We start from the raw sequence: 27219 nt of genomic DNA, 5'->3' as shown, positions 1-27219 counted from the left end.
TTCCCGAAATGGTAAGCATGTCTTGCTTTTCCAGTAGCCACCGCCACACGCATTTGTTGTGTTTGTTTGTAGGCTAACGCCAAACTACAGCACTCCTACGACGGCGACTTGTATGTCTAAAAGTCCTTGAACCATATTATTTTCCCTTCTGTCCAGCCCTTTCTGTAATGCAAAAGCCCTAAATGAAGCAAGTCTAGATTTTCCTCAGAATCTCCCATCTCACTGGGAGTCCTTTTCAATTTAAATGGAGTTATTTGTTTCTATTATAATTACATATTTTCAGAGACTAAAAGTTAGTCTAGACGGCGCCTTGTAAACAATCGAGTCCTGGCCAGACACTCAAGTGAAAGTGGACCAGACAATCCATTGACACTCTTCTTATACAAGTAGATATAGCCTTGCCCCAAGGCTGTACTGAAAGAAAAGTCCATGGATGTGTAGTAATTCTATCCTCCTAATAGACAAGTCTAGACAGTACTCCAGTCTCTCATTAGGACAACTTGTTCTTATTATTTACATAATCTAGAAATTATGATTAAACGAATAACTATTGCCTTAGAGACTTGTGCAAGTCTAATGTACATAAGATAAACTACGTTTATAACGCACTGACGGATATGACGTACTGTTTCTTGGTACCGGGCATTTGTTGTGATATATGCTTATAACCAACTACGGTTATAACGAACTAAAAGAGTGTCCCCTTGAGTTTGTTATAACCGTAGTTTACTGTATTCACACGAGATTAATGTCAGTAAGAAATATATGCTTCTGAAATCTAAATGATTCCGTGTTGACGAGATCCTAATATACACCAGAGATTAGTCAGTAGCATTTCGCTCCTCATACGAACTTGGCAATCGACCTGTGGGAAATCAAAATTAACTTGCAGCTCTCATAACTCAATCAACACCCCCAAATGGGTGTGTCGGGATCCGCAGGTCGGGATCCGCTGGTCACGAATATATCTATTTATTTCTGAATATAGGTTCAGTAAGGGATACAAGGAGGCCTATATGCATGCATCAACTACGTGTCCACGTCGTAATGGAAAACAGTACTCTTTAAGAAACGTTGATTCGTCTGAATTTTTTTTTCGTATTTAAACAACTTTTCCAAATGACACAACTGTAGAGACTTCCTCACATCCCTCAATTTCGTAAGCCTACAAACCAAAACCCACACCATGCATGACGCACGTGTTAAGACATTGTTTGGACGCCCCGGGTTACACTTACCATTAGCTTCCGAACTAGGGGTCTCCGTAAACATCTTGTTTATCAATAAGAATTGTGAATGTGGATGTTATTTTTATTTTTTTTAAATAAAAGATGAGTAAAGTAGGTGTGAGAAATAATCCTGCAAATTAAAATTAATAACTTAAACAACAAAAATATCATTTCATGCCAAATCAAAATATATGAGAATATTACAATATGTACTTTCTATTAATGCCGAGTTTGGAAGTATAAGTTCATATTTCAATGCCTGATGAATCTTATCATATTCAAACAATCAATTTTATTCTGCAAACCTAAATTCATTGGGACATGAATATACACAATATAAGTTTTATACCAAATTTATATTAAGATGGCAGATATATGCAAAATGTTCTATTTGATGGGTTTTTTCCCTCTAACCTGATAATATATAAATATCTGCAGATACACAGATGAGTTGTCTCCCTTAGATAAGACAACCTTTTTCGACAGGTGTCCGTTTCGTTGACATGGTAGCCTCAACGCGATTACCAAGATGTAGTTCTAAAATATTTTATAAACGAGAATTTTTACTCTTCAGTAAACTCCAAAGGACCAATAAGCCGGCTTTGGCGAGCTGGGAGGACATTCATAACACTTGGTTTACGCGCCACTAACAGAATACCATAGTAACTGGTAAATATTCACCGCGGAGTGATACATTGTCATGTCAAAGGTCATATAGCACTAACGTGATTGGCTGTAACTAAATGTAATGGCGTGACACAGTTTAGTAAAAATGTGAGGAAGAAACCGCGGAGACTCGAATGTATGCAAGTAGCATATATGTGTCATTTCCTGTCCACTATCTTTCCAAGACCACACGTACACAGGACTTGACAACATAGAAGAAAGTTGTCCTTCCCATTGACTGAAGCGAAGTGAACCGGCACGCATTAAGCTAAATGATCCCCAGACGTAATCAGCAAGCTTATTGCCGTCGCAGTGTTGTGAATTTCAAGGCTCGTGCATGCTTCTACCTGTCTGAGATTCTGAGCCATTGTAAACATTGATTCAAATGGAATGTTATTCATGAGGCCAGAAGGAGTGTGTGCTTTCAGTGCTGTTTGGACATTCGGATCTTACTTACTCTCGCCTTTTCTCAGAAGAAATTGCAAGAGTGAGAGTTGTCAACAACAGATGAATGACATCTAGGAGTAGGATCCCCACGTGTGGATTGTGTGTGTTTCAGTGGAGGAATTTCTTTATCTATCTGTTCTTGATCTAATGTTTAGTTCTATATCTAGTCCAGTGTTTACAAAGCCAGTATCGGCGTGAGTATGAGGCTGATAGAGCGACCCACGAGGATTTACCTGTGAGAAAACCCAAGCTTGAAAATTTTGAAAATGGCAGAGGACAGGGCCTACATGGCGAACCCTCTTGTAGTATGGGTGAGTGCTTAATGTTGAATCTCTTTACTCGTATCACATTTGAAATGACATATATTCATTTTGTTCTTATTAACTTTATATAGCACGCCGATGCACGACTCATATGAGTCTATTTAACTTCTCCTGAATAAAGTAGGCCTAATATGACAAATCTGTTGAAACAATATTGTAACATCTAGACTCTACTTAACTAACAGAGACCTAAAAGTATATGATGGTGATGTTTTTCATATAGATCTAGGCCCTATTTGGCTTTCCACTGAATTTAAATTAATTGTTTGCATTTGAATTCAGGTGGAAACTTTTCGAGACAATGACAGCCCTCCTCTCAAGTACAAGGATTTATACGATGGAGTTTTCCTGTGTGATGTCATGCAACGGATGTGAGTAGAAACAAAGCCTATGAAATGTCGTCGATTAGTAGTAATGTCAACTTCACTTAAAATGGTGTCCATTTGTTTGCAGACCATTCTTTCATATGCCCTTCTGTGAGTAGAAAAGCACTCCTGAAAAAAATGCAACATTATTTGTCCTTGGTCAAGTTTCTGTGGATTATTGAGTTGATCACACCAGCTATTCTTCAGATAGGATAAATAATTGATTGTAAGGTGAAAAGAATGGTGCTAGCAGGTGCTATGTGACTGAGTATTTCTCAACTGAGCTTCATACCTGATGTGGCCTTTTATTTCTTGTCTGGTATATTATTGACCTGTATTAAGTTCTATTAACTCATGCTGAAACATCACACAATAGCACTATGTGAACAATAGTCATACTGTCTGTGGTAAATAGATAAAGGAATAGCAACCATATATTGTTTGATAACATTTTGTGTCACTACTGGATACAGAGCATACGCAGAGTAATTGCATTTTTTAATAATTGTTTTGATGTTAGTGGTTATGAAATGAAATAATGGAAAAAATAAATCTTTTCTTTTTTTTTTGAAGTCCTGCAAAGTTTAAAGATTTATTTGACTTGTTACAATTGGTTCCATCATCAGCAGTCTGAGATTTTGCCATTAGTCCAGAGCCTACGTCTAGTAAAATTCTGTTTGGTCTCATAAGCTCACCAAAATATAGTACATATTATAACACTAAAATCAATAGAAAGTGATGTGACACCTGTAAAGATCCGAGGTAGAATAGGTCTTCAGCAACCCATGCTTGAGGTAAAAGGTGACTTTGCTTGTCGTAAGAGGATCGAGTGATCAGGCGCACTGAACTGGTTGATGCATGTCATCGATCCCAATTGCATGGATCGATGCTCATGATATCAATCACTGGATTGTCTGGTCCATACTCGATTATTTACAGACCGCTGTCATATAGCTGGAATATTGCTGAGTGCAGCGTTAAATAACAATCAAACAAGAAAATGACGTGAAGAGCCATTTTGCGGCTAATAAACCTAAGTATTTGGGGCACAGACTGCATCAGTTGCTTATCAAATTACAGATATTATTATTTAGTACAGCTTCTGATGCCTCTAAATAAGAAAAGAAGTCCCCCTGACCTCCCTGCCATTGCTCATGAAAAACAAGAACGTTTTCTCACATGGCTTATTATCAATTGATTCGGAAGTTAAATTGAAGCAATTTAGTTGTCAAACCGGTTAAGTGGAACTATTATTTTAATTCGATATTCTGGTCATTCTGTGTCCATGTATTTAGCCACAGGCACCTCAATAAGTTGGATTTAGCAAGCCTTGCATCATTAACCATCATCTGTGTCTGCATGTTGGTCACACTTCACTGAACGCACACAATGGTGAGGAAGTGTGAGGGTGGGGGAAGGTAGGGAAGGGGGTGTTTGTTCCCAGGGGTATTGTTATCTCCAACGGGGTAAACTGCAGTCAGCATGTTCGCACTTCACAAAGGTCAATGTCACCCATGGTACGTGTCAGCGTACCTTTAGTTGCACCTGTGGTTAGGTAATTACTTGATTACAGGTAAGAACATCAAAGGCTTATGTGGACAGGTAGAGCGTGAGGGGAAGAAACTGAGGAGGGGAATACTCGAGATATGGGTGATCAGTGGGTTTATTTGCACAAATGAGAGGACATGGGAATTTCTTCATAATAAATAAAGATCTGACATATCGGACTGCTTGTTATCATGTCAGCAGTGTTGGGTGTTTGCTGGGGCTTTCATGCTGCATCTGGTGACTGATTGAGCAAGAATGGGCCCCAAGATTGACAATTTATGGTGTACTTCTAAGGCCAGACTTGTATTGTTTGGTTTACAGATTTTGACAGGAAACATTGGTCTATGGGTTGAATTTCTTTTAAATGCTTTGTGTAATGTTTCCACTGACGACACTCAATACATCATGTTCCATTCTGTCAATCAGTGGAATTTAGATAGCCTTTCATCAATAACTATCATAAGTCTTTCAGGATTTGTTTAATCATCTTAAATTTTGATTTGATTTGAATTGGTAGGTGATAAAAATATCTTAAAAATCTTAAGCAGGTGTGGGTCCTCGTAAAACTAAAATCTGACAGCAGCATCTCATTATCATTTATATCGTCAGACCATTCTTTGCCATTGGCGGGATATTAAAAACCCTTGTCGTTCTGATGTTATTTTCTTCTGAATTTTCTATTTTTTTTATTTTTGAGGTTGTCTGATGTGTAAACCAAGAAAAAATAAATGTAAGACCTCGGCAGTTCTGTTTAAATAGGATGCAGAAAGAGTGTTCAACAAGAGTTGAATCTGTCTGGACTAATATCCCTTCTATACGGGAATATAATTTTAAAAGGGTGTGTCCCAGTTGGCTAAACTTGAAGTATTTGTAGAGATCGTTCAGAATATATTTCATTTGTGAACATTTACTTTAACATGTTTAAGAAAACACACCAAGTAATCAGACAGTTGATTCATCTTGTTCCAACTTCCAGTTTGAGGCATGCCTCATTGCATGTCCGACAAACAGTATTGGCTGCTGGATGGTTTCGTTATGGAAGTTTGTTGTGTGTATAGTAGCGACTGTTTACACAAAATGTGTTGTGTTTACTACTTTCATTGTTATTATAATCTCTGAAACAATCACCGACAACTGTCAGCTGATAAGATATTTCATTGCAGTATTATTTCCTTGTTTCTTTAGAATACATTTAGAAAACTGGCAAGTAGAACATCAGCAGGATTTGTTTGTTCAGTATTTACTCTATAGCCAGAAGTGTAGACGAAGAAGCCTGACTGTTGGTGTCATCAGTTCAAGTTGAATTGAAATTTTGAACAAGTAATATTTGTTTGTTTGAAACTAGGATGAATGATACATTGATGCACCGATTAATTGTCAAGGTTTTGTAAAATGTGATACACATCAATACAATCTTGCTGAACCAGTTTTTATTTTATTTTTTCAATGTTTGTCTTCACGAAGGTTCTTACACTTACGTGCAGGCAAGGTATGAAATGGAACTACATCTACAACTATAGTTCTTGTCACTTGAATTAAAATTCTGATATCAATTATTAAATAATAGCTGCCAAGTGCATTTAGTTTAGAGTCCTAGACAAATCCCTGCATTCTCAAATACTGCCACCTGTGATATGACATGAGTCCTGCAGCCTGTGTTGTACAGAACACCTGGAAGAATGGTTCAGTGTTTAGTTAGTAGTGGGCTTGACAAACAGTCCTTTATTTTCCCGTCCAATTATCAGGTCTGTGTAATTATAATCTTTGTCAGTGCTGTATTGCAAGTGAATTATTATTACTGAGAGATAAGGGCTTTGTTTGACTCCAAGGTGAGATGGAAGATAATCATGGTTGTGTTGGTGAATTAATGAGTTGGGAGGCGTCTGTGACATTGATGTACTGGTCAGCGGTGATGTAAGTGACGCCGGCTCCTCATCAGTATGGCCACATTAACCCTTGAGGGATTCCAGGGAAGAATACCCCAGTGTCCCATGCCTGTTATAAAGAATGTGCTAATGAAAATCCAGTTGTCATTCACTGACTGCGGATTACATTTGCACTGAGATCTGCTGAAAATAATGTCAAGAGATCGGGTCAGGTTAGGGTTGGTAGACTCCTATGTTTTGGCATAGACTGATGTCTGATGACTTGGATCGTTGCTCTTGTTTTCAGTCCTGGTTTGTCTGGATTGGACTGGGTTATTTAAAGGCTGCTGTGCAAGGCTGAAATAATGTTGGTGTTGAATGACACTCACGGACTCTCTCTCATGAAGTCCGGAATAGGTCTTCAGCAACCCATGCTCGTCGTAAGTGGCAACTATGCTTGTCGTAAGAGACGACTAGAAGGATCAGGTTTTCAGGCTTGCTGACTTGGTTGATGCATGTCATTATCCCAATTGCGTGAATCAATGCTAATGATATCAATTACTGGATTGTCTGGTTCAGACTCCATTATTTACAGACAGTCGTCATATATCTGGAACATTTGCTGAGTGTGGCGTTAAACAACAAACAAACAAACAGTCTGTCTCTCTGCATGGTATCAGAGGATCCTACATAACTGATTGATATTATTCAAAGTGCTCCAGTACCTGGTACAACTATGTAAAGTGTGTAATGGTTCCTAAGGAACTGTAGTCAGGTTTGGAGGAATAAATCCTTACTAACGCTAGATGGCTAGATGATACTAGGCTAGATGGTTTCTATCCAGATCTAGTTGTGTAGCATAGTTGACTAGTTCTGTCAGGGATTTATCTAGAATTCCAAAACTGGCAGGCAAATTGGGAAAATATTGTGATATTTCCAAAGTTGGATTTATAACATTCTTTATTTTCATGAAATGTGAGGAATTGGGAATATGGCAATACAATTTGGGAATATTTACTGTCATTTGCTGCAGTCTTGGGGCCAATTATCATCTTCTGAGCAGCTCTATGTAAATACCTATCTGTAGTTGTCTCTGTACACATGGTACAAGAAAGTTCTCATTGTACAGAAATGTATTTTGTTATCTTTTAATATTATATAGCATGGTGAAATAACTTTATCAACTGAATACATGATAGATTTAAGTTTCCTTACTGGCAGGATTCCTGGTTAGAGTATATCTTAGGCCCCCATTAACCTGTGCTAGGCATAAGAGGCAACCAAGCAGATTTGGTGACTTGGTTGATACTAGCTTGTCATCCTACCCCATTGGCATGGATCATTGTCCACACTATCTGTCACTGAATTGTCTGGTCCACCCAATTATCTGCAGGCTAGCATCATCATTTTGGTATATTGATAGTGCAGTGTTAAACAACAAACAAAAGAGTCCTTGTACACTTGTTCCACAAGGTGATCTACAACTGTAAGCACGCTTACAATGATCATAGTGCAATACAGTTTGTTTTAAAACAACTCTGGGGTCAATAGCAGTGGCAGCGTTAGAAATTGGCACTAGTCCTGTAGTCCTTGCCAAACTGCCCAATAGTTAAGGTATCATAGGGTCTAGTAGGAATTTGCCCTTTTTAAGGGTATGCTATATGTTATCATTATAAGGACCAGTGGATCAAACCAGTTAGTTTCTACCACTGAGTGTCTCACCAGACATGGTCTTCCCAGGTCATGTGTGAATGTGTGCTCAGCCCTGAGCAGTCAGCAACAGAATCATGCAACAACATCCACAAGAGGCCATGTAGGAGTCTGGAGGGGCAAGAGAGTTAACTGACTTTAAAAATCCAGTTTCCACCTTAGCTGAACTAAGCTGGAATTACTGGGCTAGATCGTAGCGCCACCAGTGGCAATTACCAGTTATGCCCCTTCTAAGCCTACCAATCAGGTTCCACCTCTCGTATCACTTGCGTTTGCTTCACACAAAATGGTGGCACTCAGTCAGGACGATCTGATCGATAATCAGGATCTATATTGTGATAAAATGGGTCTTACATTGCCAAATGCATCAAATCAAGCGAGCACCTTGATTAAAAACATGAACAGATTTGGAAAATGTCTGCTGACAACGAGTTGGCAGTGCACATGTTTTGCAAATCCTGCAATCGCTCAAAATCTGTGCGACAGTTTGCGAACCGAATTTTGATTTCGGTGCACGGTTTTGATTGGACTATGCACAGACTTGTTAGTCCAGCCAAAATATAACTCCATAATACCAGCCTAGTTCGGCAAGGGTGGTAACTGGACTTTTATAGTCAGTTAACTCTCTTGCCTCGGGAAGATGCATGTAGAAGTCTAGAGGGGCAAGTGGTCGTTACATGAGTCATTGATCCCCATCAGGATGTGGACATCGACAACTACAGCACTGACATCAGCACCAACAACTGCATCAATACAGTAACTCTCTTGTTGCAACTTGCAGCCTAGGTGTTACATGTCACAGCTTCAAGCGAAAGTGTTGTCAGACATGTTGTGTGTTATTCTACATTGACAAGAAGCTTGCAACACAATATGTCTAGTGACAGGGGCCTCAAAGCCCACAGGGTAAAAAACATTGCTCACCGAAATAGACAAAATCCACAAGCCCCCCTAATAACTTGTTGAGAATGTTGTAGCAGAGATGCTACAAGCCTTGTTTCTTTTAATAGAATGGATACATATTTGAGTGTAAATTCATAAATAAAGGATTGAAACAAGAAAATATATATTGTTCTTAAACTTATGCACACTATTGTGATCATGGTCATTGTGGCATAACCTTACTTTGGAGTATATACTACTCAAAAAATGTTAAAAACACTTGATTAACTATAGTAATATGAAAAAATCAGGCTTTCTGTAACTTCTTTTTAATAGTATATAAAGCCTCTTGGAGCATTAATGTTATGTAAGCCATGCCAAAAGAAAAGGTGCAGATTTGGGGCGTTTGTCTTTCGGTTGGGGTACAGTTTTCATCATCATCATCATGAATGATTTATTTTATCTGAGAGGCATGGTGGATCATGATGATCTGATACATGGGTAGGACAACTTCAGTGTCAATGCAAACCGATGGTAAAGTGTGTTGCACTGATATCATCCCCTCCAAATGTTGCAGACAGTTTTTCCCTTTTCAACATGTTCAATGGAAGTTAAGTTTAGACGGGTTGATAGACAAACAAATCAACTATTCCTCTTTGGGCCACGTGCTTTCTGCATGTGATGCATCAACATGGCAGTCCAATACCATACCATGCATTACATGTGCGGATTCAGTTAATTTTAGCCTGAAAGTTTATTCAAGGATGAAAGTCAGATTGATTTCCAAATTGTTACCAATCAATGAAATATTCCCATCCACTGCTGTGAGACTCTGACAATGTGATGTAGAATTCCTCCAGTCATCCATGTGCATATGACTGCGAGTGTGCAGCACACGATACCTAATCTTTTTGGCTGCCACAATCACTACCCACAATGCACCAGCTTGCTTCCATACAATTGCAGTCTGTTTGGGGCAGTTTATACCTCTCACCTGCTTTGTATTGATTTTATTGCCCCTTGGAATATAAATGCCTGTGTATTATAATGTGCTCTGGTAAAATAATTCTTGTCCAGGACAAGAACCCCTTTTGTTTCCCAACCATTGTGAGTAGGAGGTCATTCACCGGCAGGAAAAAAAGCCATTAACTGAAACATGGAGATCAGTTAGACTTACAAAGAGTTTTTTAGTAAGGATTTGATTTTATTGCTCCATCCTGGCTGATAACAGGTACGAACTCTGAAACTAGGGTAATATAAATGTCAAGATGCAGATCTTAAATTTTGTTGAAAGACCTGGGGTGTTCGGTTACCCAAGTGACACATATGTTGACACAAGACTAAGGCTTAGTCTCTGAAACATATAATTTTCTTAGAAACCTAGTAACTACATTTAAATAATAAAGGGCCTCTAGTGAGATGGGAGATTCAGGACTGAATCTATGGAAAATCTAGACTTGCTTCATTTAGGGCTTAGCATTACGGGAAGGAGGAATGGTGCATAATCCATGCACCATCGGTCTGGATCAGCCAGGCTTTCACGTGGATAGAAATGTGTCAGAATCAAGACTGATTTTTGTTTTTTGTTGACAATTCAGTGTTACATGTTTGTAATATTTTGGTCACAAGTGTCAGTACTACAAAGAATTGGGGCACCCCAATTATTATTCATGATCCTGCTCGAAAGTTAGTGTGTAGCATTACCTGGTATTTGATGGTGTGACATGTAAACCTACTTAGCCTCACAGCTTGAAGTGTCAAAGCCTTGCTCCAAGGCTGTACTGAAAGAAAAGTCCATGGATGTGTAGTGATTCTATCCTAATAGGCAAGTCTAGATATGTGGACAGAACTCCAGTCTCTTATTGTGAAAACTTGTTCTTTATATTCACATAATCTGGAACTTATGATTTAAACTAATAATGATTGCCTTAGGGACTTGTGCAAGTCTACATGAAGTGCTTCAGCTTGTCCAGCTTGGTCATTCAATACCTTCCCATTAATCTCATGAATTCAATCAACACCTTCATCCCTTTCCTAATTAGGATCACTTAAATTCTTTCATCTTCCTGAAGCTGATTCCTAATTACACCTGGCTGAATCATCTACCCCCTGCCATGTCCTGTGTGGGACAGCTTGGTCCTGATCACAATCCTGCATGTGTCTGGAGGTGGTCGTCTGGAACGTGACCAGACTGGCAGGAATCTCCTCCCAGTCAAAGATCTCATTAAGGCAAATCAGTACAAATTGTGTCATTTCCCTGTAGTTGTACCGTGTATTCATAGTATTCTGTAGATGGATTCTGTGGTTGACAGACTGCTTGATTAAATATCAGTTGTTAGGTGGAGATATGAAACAGACTGTTTCCAATATGACTCCATGACCTGGCTGGTAGTCTGGAGACTGCAATTTGTAGATTTTCTGATTTGTTTGCAGTCCTTACCATGATTAATAGATTTGGATGTGACACGATTGATTTATGCATGGGCATGACAGGATCTCAGATTTCAGTATTTTTACCTAAAGCATGTTAAGATGTGTATTATGCTATCTATGATGTCACAAGCTATAAATGGTCCACAAGGTACGATGTTACATATTGACACATATGGATTATAGCATTGACATAATTTGATGCAACTTGATGACATGACAGACCGGACACTTAACCCTTCACATGAAAAACATGCATTCATATCAATGGTTTGAACACTAAGGATAAGATCTGAAAATAAGTTGAAAGCCACTAAGCAGGATTTGTTGGTGAAAGATAACTTAAATGTTTTATTATTTCTTTCAAGTCTTTGGTCATGTTGATGTGAGAAAGCAAATAAAGTAAGTGGTGTAGTTTTTCTCTGACAGCTCAGGTTACTGATTCATTAACTAATAACTATACAAGACACTTTCTGTATTGGGTTCATTCAGTGGTTTGGTTATTTTACCGAATCTCATTATATTTTTGTAGAGCCTTTCTCTATTTGCTACATGAGTATGACCTTTATGAAGACCAATTCTTGTCGTAAACGGCAACTAACTGTATCGGGTGGTCAGCCTCGCTGACTAGTTTGATGCATGTCATCTTATCCCAATTGTGAGGATCGATGCTCGTGATGTCAATCACTGGATTTCTGGTCCAGACTAAATTATTTAGAGGCTGACGTCATATTGCTGGAATATTGCTGAGTGAGTCATTAAACAACAAACAAACAAACATGATGGTATTCCCTCCCATGATCATCATGATGTTGTTATCACATAGGTGAAAGGAATGTAATGCCATACACACTCACTCACTCAGGGGGTAGGGCGGTCGGGTAGCCTTGTGGTTAAAGCATTCGCTTGTCACGCCGAAGACCCGGGTTTGATTCCCGACATGGGTACAATGTGTGAAGACCATTTCTGATGTCCCCCTGTCGTGATATTGCTGGAATATTGCTAAAAGCAGCATAAAACCATACACACACACACTCACTCAGGTGGTAATTAGATATTGAACAGGGTACCTTTCATCTTATTCCTAACACATCATACAACACAGCCATAACTATCTTCTGTGTCTCCACAGATAGCTTCTCTATGTTTAAAATAGCTTTTCTTGGTTCACAAGCCACCTTTTCATTAGAGTTATTGCTTCAGACTACATGAACACACGTTCTGAAGAACTCAGGGTCTGTGAACACAAGGCTGACCAGATTGCTGTCAGTGTTAGGTCCCTGACCAGTGGAATGGAAACAGTCTGGTGTTGGCAGTTTGCCATAGGGGCTTCTTTGTTGAGCACTGTCATAAATCATACCCAAAATACACACTGTGAAATTAAGTTTGAATGACAGGAAGGCAATAAGACCCTATTGGAATATTAATTGACTTCACTTGAACAGATTCACTAAGATTAATGACATGAGATTATGAACACTTTTTAGACTGCAGCTCACATCGTCATAGTTGTTCTATTGTAGTATTGTCATTGATGCATGTAAAATAAATTACATATAAACACCAAATGTTTGTATGTCACTGTTTGGTCCCATAAGAGAGGATATACAGATATACCCAAGAGGTATATTAAATTTTTGGGAGTACTTTATTGGGTTACAGGAACATTTTGAAGCAAACAATGTTCTACAGGGCCCATACTCAAAGTGATTGTTAGTGTGACTATGTATGAGAGTCATGTCACTAAGATGTCTTTGTGAAACAGACCAGAAATAGGCCCTGTTCCACAAAGCGGTCTCTGTGCAAAGATGATCCTTTTAAACTTCCATACTTTAACATAGGATTATGATTCTCATAGGCCTCAGATTGCTTTGTGGGATAGGGTCCTGTGTTTGAGGATGTCATACAGTTTTCCTGTAGAACAAGCACTTGTACAAACATTGGGTATATACTATAAGGACATGGTGTGCCTAATCAGGGTGTTCCTTCATCTGTCATACAGACCCTGAAACAAATATATCCAATACAGCCCATGCAAGTCTAGATTACTGCTGTTTCAGGAGTTGAATAATAATATGTCCTATGTTGAAAGAGGGACCAAAAATTATCCCCAATTACTAGACTAACATCTAGTCTCTAAAATGAAGATATATTACAGAAACAAATGTTGTTAAAACTTAATAAAATATGATGAAAGGACCCCAGAGAATCTATTCATTTTCAACTCCTGAATCTGCAGTAATCTAGACTTGCCAAATATTATAGACTTGCATTGGTTGTGTTGGATATATTTGTTTCAGGGACAGACTGAGTAATCATTACTAATGAGATTATAAGTACTGCAGTTTCAGTATCTGAAAATGAAGAAAGTCTCTGGGCTCCTTTTTATTATATTTTATAACTATAAGTTAACAACTTTTTTTCTTCTGTAAACTATGTTCATTTCAGAGACTAGATGTTAGTCTAGCTGTTCCTCTGCTCAACAAAGCCATGGCTTGTACAGGTCACCAGTTGGTTTGTGGAAGACTGGTCACCTCACTTAACCCCTGGGGTGTAGTGACCCCGCTTTGTACTGAATTTGGACTTTTGAAGTTTCCAAATTCAAGTGGTCCTTGAGATTAAGACCAGCTGCAAGAACATATGTTAAGTAAATAGTTTGATTTGGAGCCTTCCTGCTTTAGATAGTCCCAGGAATTCCAGTTCAGAGGTTTTGTTGGCCTGTACTACCCAGTCTTGGGCATTGTTGGATCTCTTGATGCCTCAGTGTAGCGCCTGCTTATCTGGCTGCATATCCACCTGTTCCTCAGGGCACACAAGCACACACATCCATTAGAGGTGCACAGTATCACCAGTATACCACGATTTGAAATACTAATGAATACTTATCACAGTACATTTGGAAAATAATGGTATATTGCGTTTTTCAAAGTCAGATATATTTTTATCTTGTTCGCAATGTTTACATAAGAATGATAAGCAACAAGTCGAATTGAAATTTTCAAATTAAAAAATTAGCAACTGATTGCTGTTATCGAAAAAGCAAAACTATTTTCAACCATCTTCCTGTATATAATACGTTTATTATGCATACATTGTGACTGACCACAGGAACATCCAACAAAATGGTGGAAGACTACGAAGTTGTAAATAATGTGGGCTGTTTTTATTCAGATTCATAACAAATTACAGATATAAGAATGCATGTAATATTTCATATATATCGCAATACATTAATCCTTATAGCAATAAATTGCAGTACGAAAGTCAGGCCAATACCCATCACTTACATTCATACACACACCTGCACAGACACATTTCCCATACACATCACCTCCTGGTGCTCCCTGTGTCTGCTGAAACAGCAACTTCGACTCCTGCCATCTGGTTCTAGTTTTGATAGTTTATGCCTGTTTTACAAACAAAACAAAGTAATGTCTCCTCCAGGTATTTAGGGAGATATTTCAGCCATGAAGTCTCCAGATCAAACTGTAGGAAGAGCCTTGTACAGATGGCATCAATTAGGTTTAGAAGAAGACTAAACAGAACTAAGGGGCTACTGGTCAGATCCCTTCAAGAGATGATAATGGCCATTTACATACATGCAAACATTACTTACATGTCGGCCTGTCAGTTGGCTTCAAGAGGATTCAAGGTCCATTACCATGGATCTGACCATTGCTGTGATGTCTGGTAATGCTCCTTGAGGCTTTAATGGGTTTAACCCTGATGGTGACGGTTGGGATTAGGTCTTCTTGGGATTAATGGGAGCTTTGAGCTTTGATTAGAGTCTCAGGTGACCAATACAGATGGACTGTCAGATTCATTCTGGTAAATACTGCTACTGCTTTTGAAGACAGTTTATCCTTGAGACTGACCATGCAGTAAAAAGCAATGCATACATCTGTCTTTGTCAGGGTTTTACACAACTCAGAAATGTGAGTCCAGTATACACAGATTTATGGAATAGACACCGAAAGAAAATATCACGTCCCAAGGGACACAATAATATTCATTGAACCAAATTCTTGACAAGAAATGCAAAGGTCCTTTAAAGTACTTACCAAATATTACCGTAAAGTACACTTAACCATTTCATTTCTTTACAGGACCTTCATATTTCCTGTGGGGCGGTCAGGTAGCCTAGTGGTTAATGCGTTCGCTTGTCACTTGGAAGACCCAAGTTTGATTCCCGACATGGGTACAGTGTGTGAAGCCCATTTCTGGTGTCCCCGCCATGATATTGCTGGAATATTGCTTAAAGCGGCGTAAAACCATACTCACATATACTCATATTTCCTGTTAGGACCTGTGAAATTAGTTATTGAGGGTCCCCTTGACCCAGCTTTATTCAGTAAAACATGTTCAAAACTTTTAATTTCTCTTTGAGTTCCTTGCCTCTATGAAACCGTTTCAGGATATCTTTGCACTGCAATTAGTATGTAGAGCCAGAAGTAGTAGTATCTATAGTTCAGATTGAAAGCATTGGTATTAATAATTGATTAAATTTCAGTCTGAATTGTAATGAATCCTTACTGTTTTGCTTTTTATATTTTCAAATATGTCATTGGATGGTTATAGCTAGCGGGACCAGTCCTGTTTTCACTCTTGATATGTAAGAAGTATACATGTATTTCACAGGCTCAAATTTCTGGAAGATTGAGATTGATTTTCAGAGTACTGGCTTTACTTACCTAAATGAGACCCTGTTCACTGTAGACATTACAGTGTTATCAGTACCACTGTCATAACTCATGTACTTTAAGATAGATTTATGAGCATGATAATGCTTAGTGCTGAGAAAGTATTATTAAATAGGGCCTAGTCTGTCTTAATCCTCTTTGTCATATGGCAGACTTTTTATGTTGACAGGGCAAGACAATAATCAAGGGCTATGACATATGCATATGGATGTATCGGATCTGAAATATATTTGAGTTTCTTTGAAACATTTCAGTCACTCTGCATGTTTAGACCCGTGAAGATCCGGGGTAGAATAGGCCTTTAGCAACCCATCCTATGCTTGTAGGAAGAGGCGACAAACAGGATCTGGTGGTCACGCTTGCTGACTTGGTTGATGCATGACATCGTATCTCAATTGCGTGGATTGATGCTCGTGATGTCAATCACTGGATTGTCTGGTCCAGACTCAATTATTTACAGACTACTGTCATATAGCTGGAATATTGCTGACTGAACAAACTGAAATGCATGTTGTGTGTGTTTTGATACTGATGTATCCAATCTGAAATATATTTGAGTTTCATTGAATCATTGTGAGCACTCGGCATGTTTAGCAGGTTGTGTGTTTTTAACCCAGGATTCAAGTGTTGACATTATGGCCTTCAACTGTGAAAGTTCTGACCTTGCATTGTATGGAATTTGTCCTAGACTGCCGGCAGAGCGCTGTCTGACAGACATGACATTATTCTAGTACAGTAACCTTGTTACATCCATGGCACAGTGCTACAACAGGCCATTGTGCAAACTGTACCTTATATATATATATATATGTTAACATTATGTATTTGAGAAAGTTCTGAGATGTAGATTAACCTAAATTTTATCATTTATAGATATGATTACATATAAGAATGAGCCCCTGTCATTTTTCCTCTAGCACATCAGGCCATTTTACCAAATATGTTGATATGCTATGAACCTTGTTGACATTTTGTTTACTGGAAAAAGTATGTCTTGCCAACAACAGAATTTATGCCAGGTAAAAACACCATCTATTCTTGAAAAGAATATCACAACAATACTGTTACTGTGGCCTTAACCCAACTCACTCACTTCCTCAGATGGTCATATTATGGCTGAAATATTGCAGATGTGACGTTAAATATTAACTCTCTTACTCCCTCCCTCAGATAAATACTGCCTATAATATGGAGTTATTCCCTGCATAATGTCCCCCAAGTGTAGATTTATGATAGTGTTTATCAAGCAGCAGTAAAACAATCCAGCCAGAAGTGTATGTAATTGATTTACCATTGTGTTGTGTGAAGATCCTATCAAGGAGCTGTGAATGAAGATATGAAGGCACTACACTCAATGGACCAAAGTACAAGCACTCTCAAGCCCTGATGTGTCACTGAAATACACACAATGTACAACCCTCTTGTTTACACAATACTGTACAAAATTTGGTCAGTTACTCACCTTCGAATGTGTGTATGTGTGATGTAACCATGGAAACATTGTGTAAACACAATAGTCTTTGAAATTCTTTATTTACATGTGTAGTACCCACTTAGTTTGAAAACAAAATGGACATTGATAAAGCAACTCTGACGTAGGTATTAGGTTTCAGGTAAATGGCGATTTGTTCTGGCTGTGAGGTTCCGTTACACGTAACGGGCAGAAACATGGTTACATAGTCCACCTTGATAGGAGTGCCGCCTATCGGTACAGATAACCAGGGGTAAATTATAGTTCTGTATCTTTGGGAGTGAGTAATCATGGTGTAAGTACTTGAGGCGTGTGTCATGATGCTGTTGTATGACGTGGAGCAGAACGGGAGATGAAGACCTGATTTAAGGCTTGTTGATGACATTCACTACAGAAAACATCCATGGGTTCAGTCAAGTGTGGTGTCGCAGTGTTGTGAACGAGCAACACTTATCATTATATGATAACAGTATAATACCACGCGCAGGATTGTTGATGAATTCAACACACAGATGTACTGCTCAGAAGTTAAAGATCGTTCAGAATTGGAAGGTTTTGTGTTGCAATAACCACCAACCATGATTAACTAGGGTCATAAGGGTAAAAACGGGTGTTCTTAAGCTTCCTTTGAATAGTATATATCCCAATTATGTTTCACTTGACATGATGCAATAAAGTCGGAATATTTATGTATATTGTGTCTCACAAAATTGTGAAGTTTTGACAGTAAAAATGTTAATGCCCTTAAGTTGATGAGTCAAGAGCTGCTGTAAACGTTAAGCTGTTTTTAAGTTAAAATATCAGCATTCCTGCACAAAAGCCCTGTGACTGTATGGATTCTGGAGCAGGTCACCAGTAACTCATGTTTTTTGAGGATGTAGATGAGGGGTGGATAAAATGGCTGACTCATCATATTCCCATGATGTCACAAGGAATGTTCCCTGGCTGTCAGTGTTTTTTCTGATCCAGACATACGTGACACTTGCCAGGGTATATGTGTAATCACACACATGATAAAACCACTCAAAAAGATAAGATGTTTCGTACACTTGACTTCTTCGAGAAAATGACCAATCAAGTAGTTCATGCTTTTTGTTCACATTTAGAATGAGTTATCAGGCCACCTCTAGACACTGATCACCGTCTAGCATAGTTCCACATCTAGGCTAGTACCTCACCTATAGAAATGGTTCAAGAAATAATGTTTTATGAAGACATGTCGTGTGAATCCACTATTCGATGTATGACAACTTAACTGACAGGTCTCATTTTGTGGCATTTTGTGGACATGTTGCAAGTACCCGTTATTCTTGACAGCATATACAACGTTTGCTACAAACTGCACAACACATCAAGATACATAGCTGTGGATATATAATGTTTAAACAAACTACAAAAACCGAAATGCAGATAACTGACTGATCACACTGATAGTCGGACATCAGTAGACGCTTCCAAAAGGCCAGATGTAAGTCAGTGGTTTCTGCTTCAGACTTTGTAGTTGTATAAACTTTAATTAACTTCAACTTTTGTTCAGCTCATTCATTCCATTGAAGAGTTTTTTGTACACTGTGGGACCTTTGCACTTAATCAGAAGTTTAAAGTTTGATGTTCCACAATAGTGATAATATGATTCGTATGCTACTCAACAATTACTAAAGACCAAAATCATCTTCGAAGGTGTTGTCCTTAGCAAATGTTGAGTACCTGGCAGTATATTGCAATATGGCTGTTATTGAACCATCACATCACAATCATGATATTGCAATCATTATGATACTCCAACATCCATGACCGTAATGGAATAATTAAATATTCAGATAGGCTCAGTTTATCCCCGTGGGAATTCTGGATTAGACAGGTCCCCAGTAACCCATGCTGGTTATAGAGGGGACCAAGTGGATAGATGACCTTGTTAGTTCCCTGATTGATGAGGACGTTTCTAATGATATCAACCACTGATTTGTCTGACCCAGACTTTATTATTTACAGGCCACTGTGGTGATAGGCTAAATATTGCTGCATAATACTGCAGACTTTTTTATATGATTTTGAGATATGTTTTTGTGTTTCAGTGACCCTCGACCTGCGTACCAGAATTTACATAGGGTAGTGGATGACGACGCTTCTATTCGACAACTCAACTGGGATCTGCTCATCAAGAACATCCGAGCTTACTATCTGGTGAGTCTTTCTTGTTGGGTTTGTGTCACACAGACTGTGTAATGTCCCGAAATGGACAGACACAGAAGAGGTCAGGTTAGAAACAACTGGACTTTGCTTCCAAAGAGATGTCAATGCTCTATACATTGTAAGTGGTTATGTCAAGAAAACTGCTTCCCATCATTGTTAGCATGTAAAAGTGTATCATATGATTTTAAGAGTGATAGGTTTTAATTAGAATTTCAATTGGATTATTCTTGCTGAAATTCACATACAAAGCCAGTCAGTGTTGTGTGGGAGTTAAAGCTTTGTGTTATGCCAGTTATGTCTCCTCCATGTACCAGACACATCTTCATGAGACATGGGAGCGGGATTCATCAATGGTTCCTTGATGCCATTTCAACGAACTACTACATTTTGGAGGAAAGATACTAGTCCTTAAACGTTTCACATATCTTGACTACATGTAGCCATGTCAGTTTTTGACTTTAGTCACTTTTCTGAAGCCCAAGTCTTGTAAAATTGTGTTTGGTCTCATAATCTCCTCCAATAATAGTCCACACTAAAATCTACTGAAAATGATGTTGAGAGCCATGTTCAGGCTTATAAGTCGACTCAAAAGACTTTGGCACAGATTGCCATGTCCAACTTAGGCAGCCAACATATTTCTTTGGATGGCATGGTGAATTAGAAATAACAGGAATCATGAGAAGTCAGGAAATATTTGCCAACTCAGCACCTTTTGACAATGTCTGACAGTGCAAGTGTAGCATCCCAACTGTACTGGTGTCCTCCCTCCCGTCATCCCACATCCTAAGTTGTGTCAACTGTCACGGCAATGATATTTCCCCTGCTCTGTCCTGAACGTTGTCTGAGACATCGACCTGATGTTTGGGATGTTGATATTAGACACCGAAGATGTTCTAGTGGGTTACCATGGGAGTTGCAGATACTAAAAGCAGTGATGCCTGGAGAAGCATTATCTACCTGATGGATCCAGTCAAGGCAGAATGGCTGCCATGGTATCTTATAATTATAATTGATGGTGATCAATGATATTCCTGTTTCTTGTGACAATATCATGAATTAATTATGTAGGAACATGATGTTTACACATTCTTGAAGAAATACAAATGGAAAACACTCTATGGGATGTTTTAAGTGTCATTTTATATATGATAAATGTTTTTTGTCATTTTTTTGTTTTTGTGAGTTATTCATGATGAAAGGAAAGCGATGGGAGAAAAGACTGACAGTTTATGAAAATATTTTCAATTTTGTCTTTTGTCAAATTGTCTTATAATAGAAGGAAACCATCAGAAACTCTTTTTCAGATATTGATAAAATATAAACCTGATAAATTATAATAGACTTGTTTAGGTTTTTAGGTGGTATTTTTTACAGGGTCTGTATGAAATATTAGTTTGACATAATAGTAGAATGTGTCATGGTGGTAATAACATGGGTTTCTGTTGACATGAATAATGGTAGTTTTTGACAGGACATTCAGCCGTTTGGCAGCATGATCTGAAGGATGTAGTTTTATCATAGTATGGTGTTGTCAGGGCAGTCACTGTTTTCCTTTCCCACCAGATAGTGATGACGGGAATGTCAATCAGTCAGTGGTGCAGATAGCCCAGATAGGTGCTGCAATCATACAGGGAACACTTGTCCAGGGTTATCATTTTATGGGGTCATAATATGCCAAAATTTCTGTCCACGACACTTTGTATCAATATGTCCCTGTTGACGATCTTGTGTCGTAAAAGTGTGATATCTGAAGCCCAATAGTGGTGGCATTTCACTCGTCCACCCATGTTGTCTCGAGGGACAAACCTGGCTCCCTTGCAGACCCTGGCTCATATTGATGATGCTGTAATTCAAGTGTGGGTAACTTCATATTGGGTGACCCACGCCCAATAAGAGATTATTGTGACAGGTTATTTACAGAACATGTTTTCAGTAGGCAATAAATGCAAGCTCAGTGTCTGTGTTGTAATACAATCTGTACATGCTAGATGTGGACATTGTATTACAATCTGTACAGGCTAGATGTGGACATTGTATTACAATCTGTACAGACCAGATGTGGACATTGTATTACAATCTGTACAGGCTAGATGTGGACATTGTATTACAATCTGTACAGGCTAGATATGGACATTGTATTACAATCTGTACAGTCTAGATGTGGACATTGTATTACAATCTGTACATGCTAGATGTGGACATTGTAATACAGTTTGTACAGACCAGATGTGGACATTGTATTACAATCTGTACAGGCTAGATGTGGACATTGTATTACAATCTGTACAGGCTAGATGTGGACATTGTATTACAATCTGTACAGGCTAGATGTGGACATTGTATTACAATCTGTACACGCTAGATGTGGCCATTGTATTACAATCTGTACAGACCAGATGTGGACATTGTATTACAATCTGTACAGGCTAGATATGGACATTGTATTACACTCTATTCAGGCTAGATGTCAATGTATTACAATCTGTACAGGCTAGATGTCAATGTATTACAATCTGTACAGGCTAGATGTCAATGTATTACAATCTGTACAGGCTAGATGTCAATGTATTACAATCTGTACAGGCTAGATGTAAACGTATTACACACTATTCAGGCTAGATGTCAATGTATTACAATCTGTACAGGCTAGATGTCAGTGTATTACAATCTGTACAGGCTAGATGTCAATGTATTACCTACTGTGTAGGCTAGATGTCAGTGTATTACAATCTGTACAGGCAAGATGTCAATGTATTACCTACTGTGTAGGCTCAGTGTCTCTGTTGTTATCATCCTTCAAAGCTGACAACAATATGCTATGATGTAGTATGTGCATGTGCTACCAGGTGTCAAATCTAGCACAACAATCACTTCAAGACCGGGTGTAAACTACAACCTGTTCAGGCTAGGTGAAAACACCCTACCAAATGTAATGGCCTGTTTTGCATCTTGCCTGAACTCTGATCCGCTAAGAATGGAGGCCTGTATGGAGGGTCAGCTTTGACATGCAAGTAATAAGGGGGATATTGAATGCCCTGTATGAATGGTGAACCAGTGCAGGGCTTTAATCCTGTTATTGATTGTGTTAAGGGACTGTTGGGCTGGGAGTCGTATAGCAATGGGAGCTGGTCAGGGTTGAAATAAAGCAGTTAATCATGGGCATAAACGTCTGCTGTCTCAAGCATACATCATAGTCCGTGACTAGCATTCATTTTGACCAACTTAGACCAATCATTTTATATGTGCAAATTATTATCGTAATGCTTGTACGTTACAATAAATTTTCTTCGGGTTTGAGTGATTTCTAATTTGCACCTGTTGGTGTGCTTACTGGGCTAAAGTGTGTCTCTTAGTTCAAAAGTTCAGTTACAACAAGTGGGACAAAGCACTTTTGTGCATTATTCACTGGTGAGTTCATGTAGTGAGTTCATGCATTTGATCAGTAAACAAAACACTGTCATAAAATACCCAGGTGGCAAGCTGGACAAGTTACATTGGGTACCAGTAATTTACTCTGTGTTGTACTATTGGGTTTTTAAAATGTTTTTGGATTGTAGGGTAATTACTTAATGGTGATTTAATTTTCATATTTTAATGAAGTTATTAGCTTTTGTCTAGCTCTGAATAAAAAAATCTCTGTGCCCAAAATATATTTTGAATTAATATCTATGAGGTGAGGTGAAATTGGGTTTAACATCGGGTCCAAGATTATTGCACTTACATAGCGACGTGCATGTACGTGTGTGTTTGGGTGGCTGCTTGTACTAGTCCGGACTGATGCCGATTTATAGTGCTAGCTCACTGAAATACCATGCTGCAGTTTAACATGAATACCCCACTCAGACACAGTATACTGACTCCGAGCCGACCAGTCCTTGTTTTAGCCCCTTAATGCCAAGCGCAAGACAGGGTAACAAGAAGTACCATCTTTTAACGTCTTTTGGGATCAAACCCAAGACCTTCCGCTCTCCGGGCAGACGCTCTACCACTAGGCCATGGTTCTAATGTCTATGATATGGAATCTTTTGATGTGTGTAAGAACATGAAGATTGGAACCTAACAATTTACAAGTTCTTTTAACAGATTAATTAGTAGCATCACCAAGAATGTATCTAATATGTTTTGATAAAAACAGTTGTTTCGTCATGTTTGATACGTTTCTGGATGAATCATTAAGCATTATAGATATATGAAAAGTTTAATTATCACATTTTGTCTCCACGATTAAATACACGGGTGGGTCTAGGCCTTAAACGACTGATAGACTTGACAAATCTTGTCATTTATAATTCCTAATCAATTACATGATACAGAATGGAGCATCTGTTATCCCCATGTATTATTCAGAATTCTGTGGTGTGTATCTTGTCAGACACATAAGCTAGCTTTCCGTTAGGTAGTGAGTGCTTGTCCTGTGGAGTGGCAGATAATCTGTCTAGTCCAATTAGATCGGGTCCGGCCCATCTGTAAGAGGAATGTTATTGTCTTAGGTACACTGTCACAACGTGTGTAGGCAGGTCACTGGGTGTGGGTGACATTATATCATCTACAGATTGCAGTGAGATTTACTGCTCAGTGTTCATGTTATCAATTGCATTGACCCATGGGAATTCTGGGTAAGAATATAGGTGCCCAGCAACCTAAGTTTTCGTAAGAGTTGAGTAAATTGTCAGGCTCAGTGAGTCGGTTTATGCATGTCATCAAGCTTTCGTAAGAGTTTAGTGAATTGTCAGGCTCAGTGGGTCGGTTTATGCATGTCATCAAGCTTTCGTAAGAGTCGAGTGAATTGTCAGGCTCAGTGAGTCGGTTGATGCATGGCATCAAGCTTTCGTAAGAGTCGAGTGAATTGTCAGGCTCAGTGAGTCGGTTGATGCATGGCATCAAGCTTTAGTAAGAGTCGAGTGAATTGTCAGGCTCAGTGAGTCGGTTGATGCATGGCATCATATCCAGACTGGGTGGATCCGTGCTCATGTTGTCATCCACTGGATTAACTGGTCCAGACTTAATTAATTGCAGACTTCCTCATATAGCAGAGTGGGGCATTGAACAACAAACAAACACCATCTAGTCTTGTAGTACCACACCTAGCCTATATAAGTGATTCAAGAGATAAAAATAATGAAGACATGTCATGTCAATTCACAATTTATTTGTGATGTTAAACAACAAATAAACACAGCGTATGACCTATGAAGTTTGTCCCTTGAAGGATATGCTCCTGTGTATACAGTTCTGGAAAAGTTATTGAACTGTTTGATTATGTAGATCAACAGAATTATTTTTGGTTTTGGATGTACCCTTGTGTTGAAGTTGGTGATATAACTGGAATACTGTTAAAAGTGGCGTTAAACCCAACTCACTCACTCTCACTCCTGAAAAAGACCCATAGTCAGCATCGCAATTATCTCCAGCTATGGTCCACATTGTAACTGGAATATCACTGGATTGTTTGATCCAGACTCAATTTTATACTGACCGCTGTCATATAGCTGGAATATTGCTGAGTGTGGCCTAAAAACACCACCAACAACAACAGAACAACATGTGGGTTCCGGGTTGTCAGTGTTAACCCTCTCTAATGGTGGTCAATATACACACTGCCTTTAAACATTTATGTCATGTTGTATCTGTGATTGATTGCATTCCTGGGAACTGTTTGAAATACCTTTATTTGACTGGCAAATTTATTCGTGGCAAATACCCCAACTCCATACATCGGACAGGCTCCATGAGCTGGGTCTGCTGTTTGGGATGTGGGAACCTTATTGGCATGTTCTCTAAACAGGCAGGTTTAATCAGCAGGAGGCAAGACAGGAAGCACCTTCCCAAAATAATAATCATAAAAGAGAAGTCGATTGATATATTCGTGTAATCTGCTGGAATCAGCCAGACAGTGTGGACTGAGGTGTCTATTTTGTATCCTGTCCACAACAGTAAACCAGCCTGATAGTTTATCACTCGTGGCCTATTCATTGCTACAGATACCAAAAGCCGCTCTTTAGGAGAGTAGTATAGATTTGGACAGTTTGTACACAGAATCTTCTTGCTATAGTGATAATCTACAGGTTCTCTAGAAAACTCCCACCGTCAAAGACAGCAAATTGTGAGGGCCCCAGGATGTAGTAGTCCAGATTGTTGATGCACGTCACATTACCGTCTACCTTTGGTTCAGCTTTTCTGTGATCTTGCAGCTTTCAAAGACAATCTACATACAAATGACCAAGGCTTTGTCTCGAAGAGGCGTTCCCACAGGTAGTCCGGGTGCCCCACAACCCCTGTCGCGAAACTGTTAAGTTTGGGAATTTATTGACCAGCTAAATATACCCTGTTATTGTTGTTAGATTACAGGTAGGTATACTGCCGGAATGTAGGGCTATGGTGAGGATCGGCTTCCATTCTCAGCATATCCAGGGTAAACTGAAGTACCGTGGTTCAGGACTTGTCCAGAGATCTTCATTTGGCCCGTTGTTGTGTTCAGGATTATAAGATTATCTCAGCTTAAATCTGCAACCATGTTACCTCCCCTGTTGTGACTGACTTGTCAGGGTCATTTGTCACAATGGCCTCCCAGTGAATACAAGAAAGGGCAATATATTTTAGGCCTTGATTCCTTCTTTATGAATGAGTTTATCAGTTGTCAAATGTCAGTTTTCCCAATGTTATGTGAAGGGATCATTATTGATAACAACATGGCCTCTTTATGACCTGCTGGTGGTAGATATGGCGAGATATTGTGTATCTCCAGGCCTTTGTTGTGATCAGATAGTTCACAGATAGCCCAGATAGTCATCTGTTTGTGTTGAGAGGTATATAATGTGATGACCTTCATCAGATGATATTGGAGGATGAATGCAGATACTGCTGAAGATTTCCATAACATGCGCTCATGCAGCGCTCAGACTCTGCCTGGTGTATAAATATTTTGTCTGACACTGTTGTGTGGAGATGACTATGGCCTGTCAGTCAGTCGCATGCTGTCACTCTTAAACAGTCTTAGATGTGACACGAGAGCCGCTCATGAAAACATTTCCCTCATTAATCAAGGTTAGGGGCGATCATCTCAATACACTGCTTGTAACACAAGACTTGTTTCTTGTTCTTCAGGGATTATGAACATGATGAATCTAAGTGCCCATGGCAAAGGTTTTCTATGGATAGATGTTTTTTATTTATTGCTTGTCAATATGATATCATTTGGGCAAGTTGTCTTCATTATAGAAAGGCGATGGAGAATTTAAGTGATACACAAAAACTTTCCCCAAAGGAGGAGACAGGATAAGGGCACTTTTTGGACCACTGGAAATTTCAAATTTCAAAGAAGCAGAAAACTTTGACATATTGACGAATTGGCCTGAAAAAATTGGCAACTGACCCTTTTTTTCTTTCATGCACA

General features: G+C 38.9%; 1 protein-coding gene across 3 annotated transcripts in view; it reads left to right on the top strand.

The window, feature by feature from the left end:
* Positions 1 to 1985: 1985 nt before the first annotated feature.
* LOC139444133 (girdin-like) overlaps positions 1986 to 27219 on the top strand; it is a 96271-nt gene continuing 71037 nt past the window's right edge. For all 3 annotated transcript variants that reach the window (XM_071225035.1, XM_071225034.1, XM_071225033.1), the window contains exons 1-3: positions 1986 to 2653; positions 2948 to 3036; positions 19709 to 19817. In XM_071225035.1, the coding sequence (XP_071081136.1) occupies positions 2609 to 2653; positions 2948 to 3036; positions 19709 to 19817 (243 nt within the window). In that variant the 5' untranslated portion in view covers positions 1986 to 2608. The remainder of the gene's footprint in view (positions 2654 to 2947; positions 3037 to 19708; positions 19818 to 27219) is intronic.

Source organism: Haliotis cracherodii, unplaced genomic scaffold, assembly GCF_022045235.1.
Source record: "Haliotis cracherodii isolate W230 unplaced genomic scaffold, xgHalCrac1.p SCAF_5, whole genome shotgun sequence".
Lineage (NCBI taxonomy): Eukaryota > Metazoa > Mollusca > Gastropoda > Lepetellida > Haliotidae > Haliotis > Haliotis cracherodii.
Note: the sequence above shows the minus strand (reverse complement) of the source record. Positions and strands in the feature narration are given on the sequence as shown.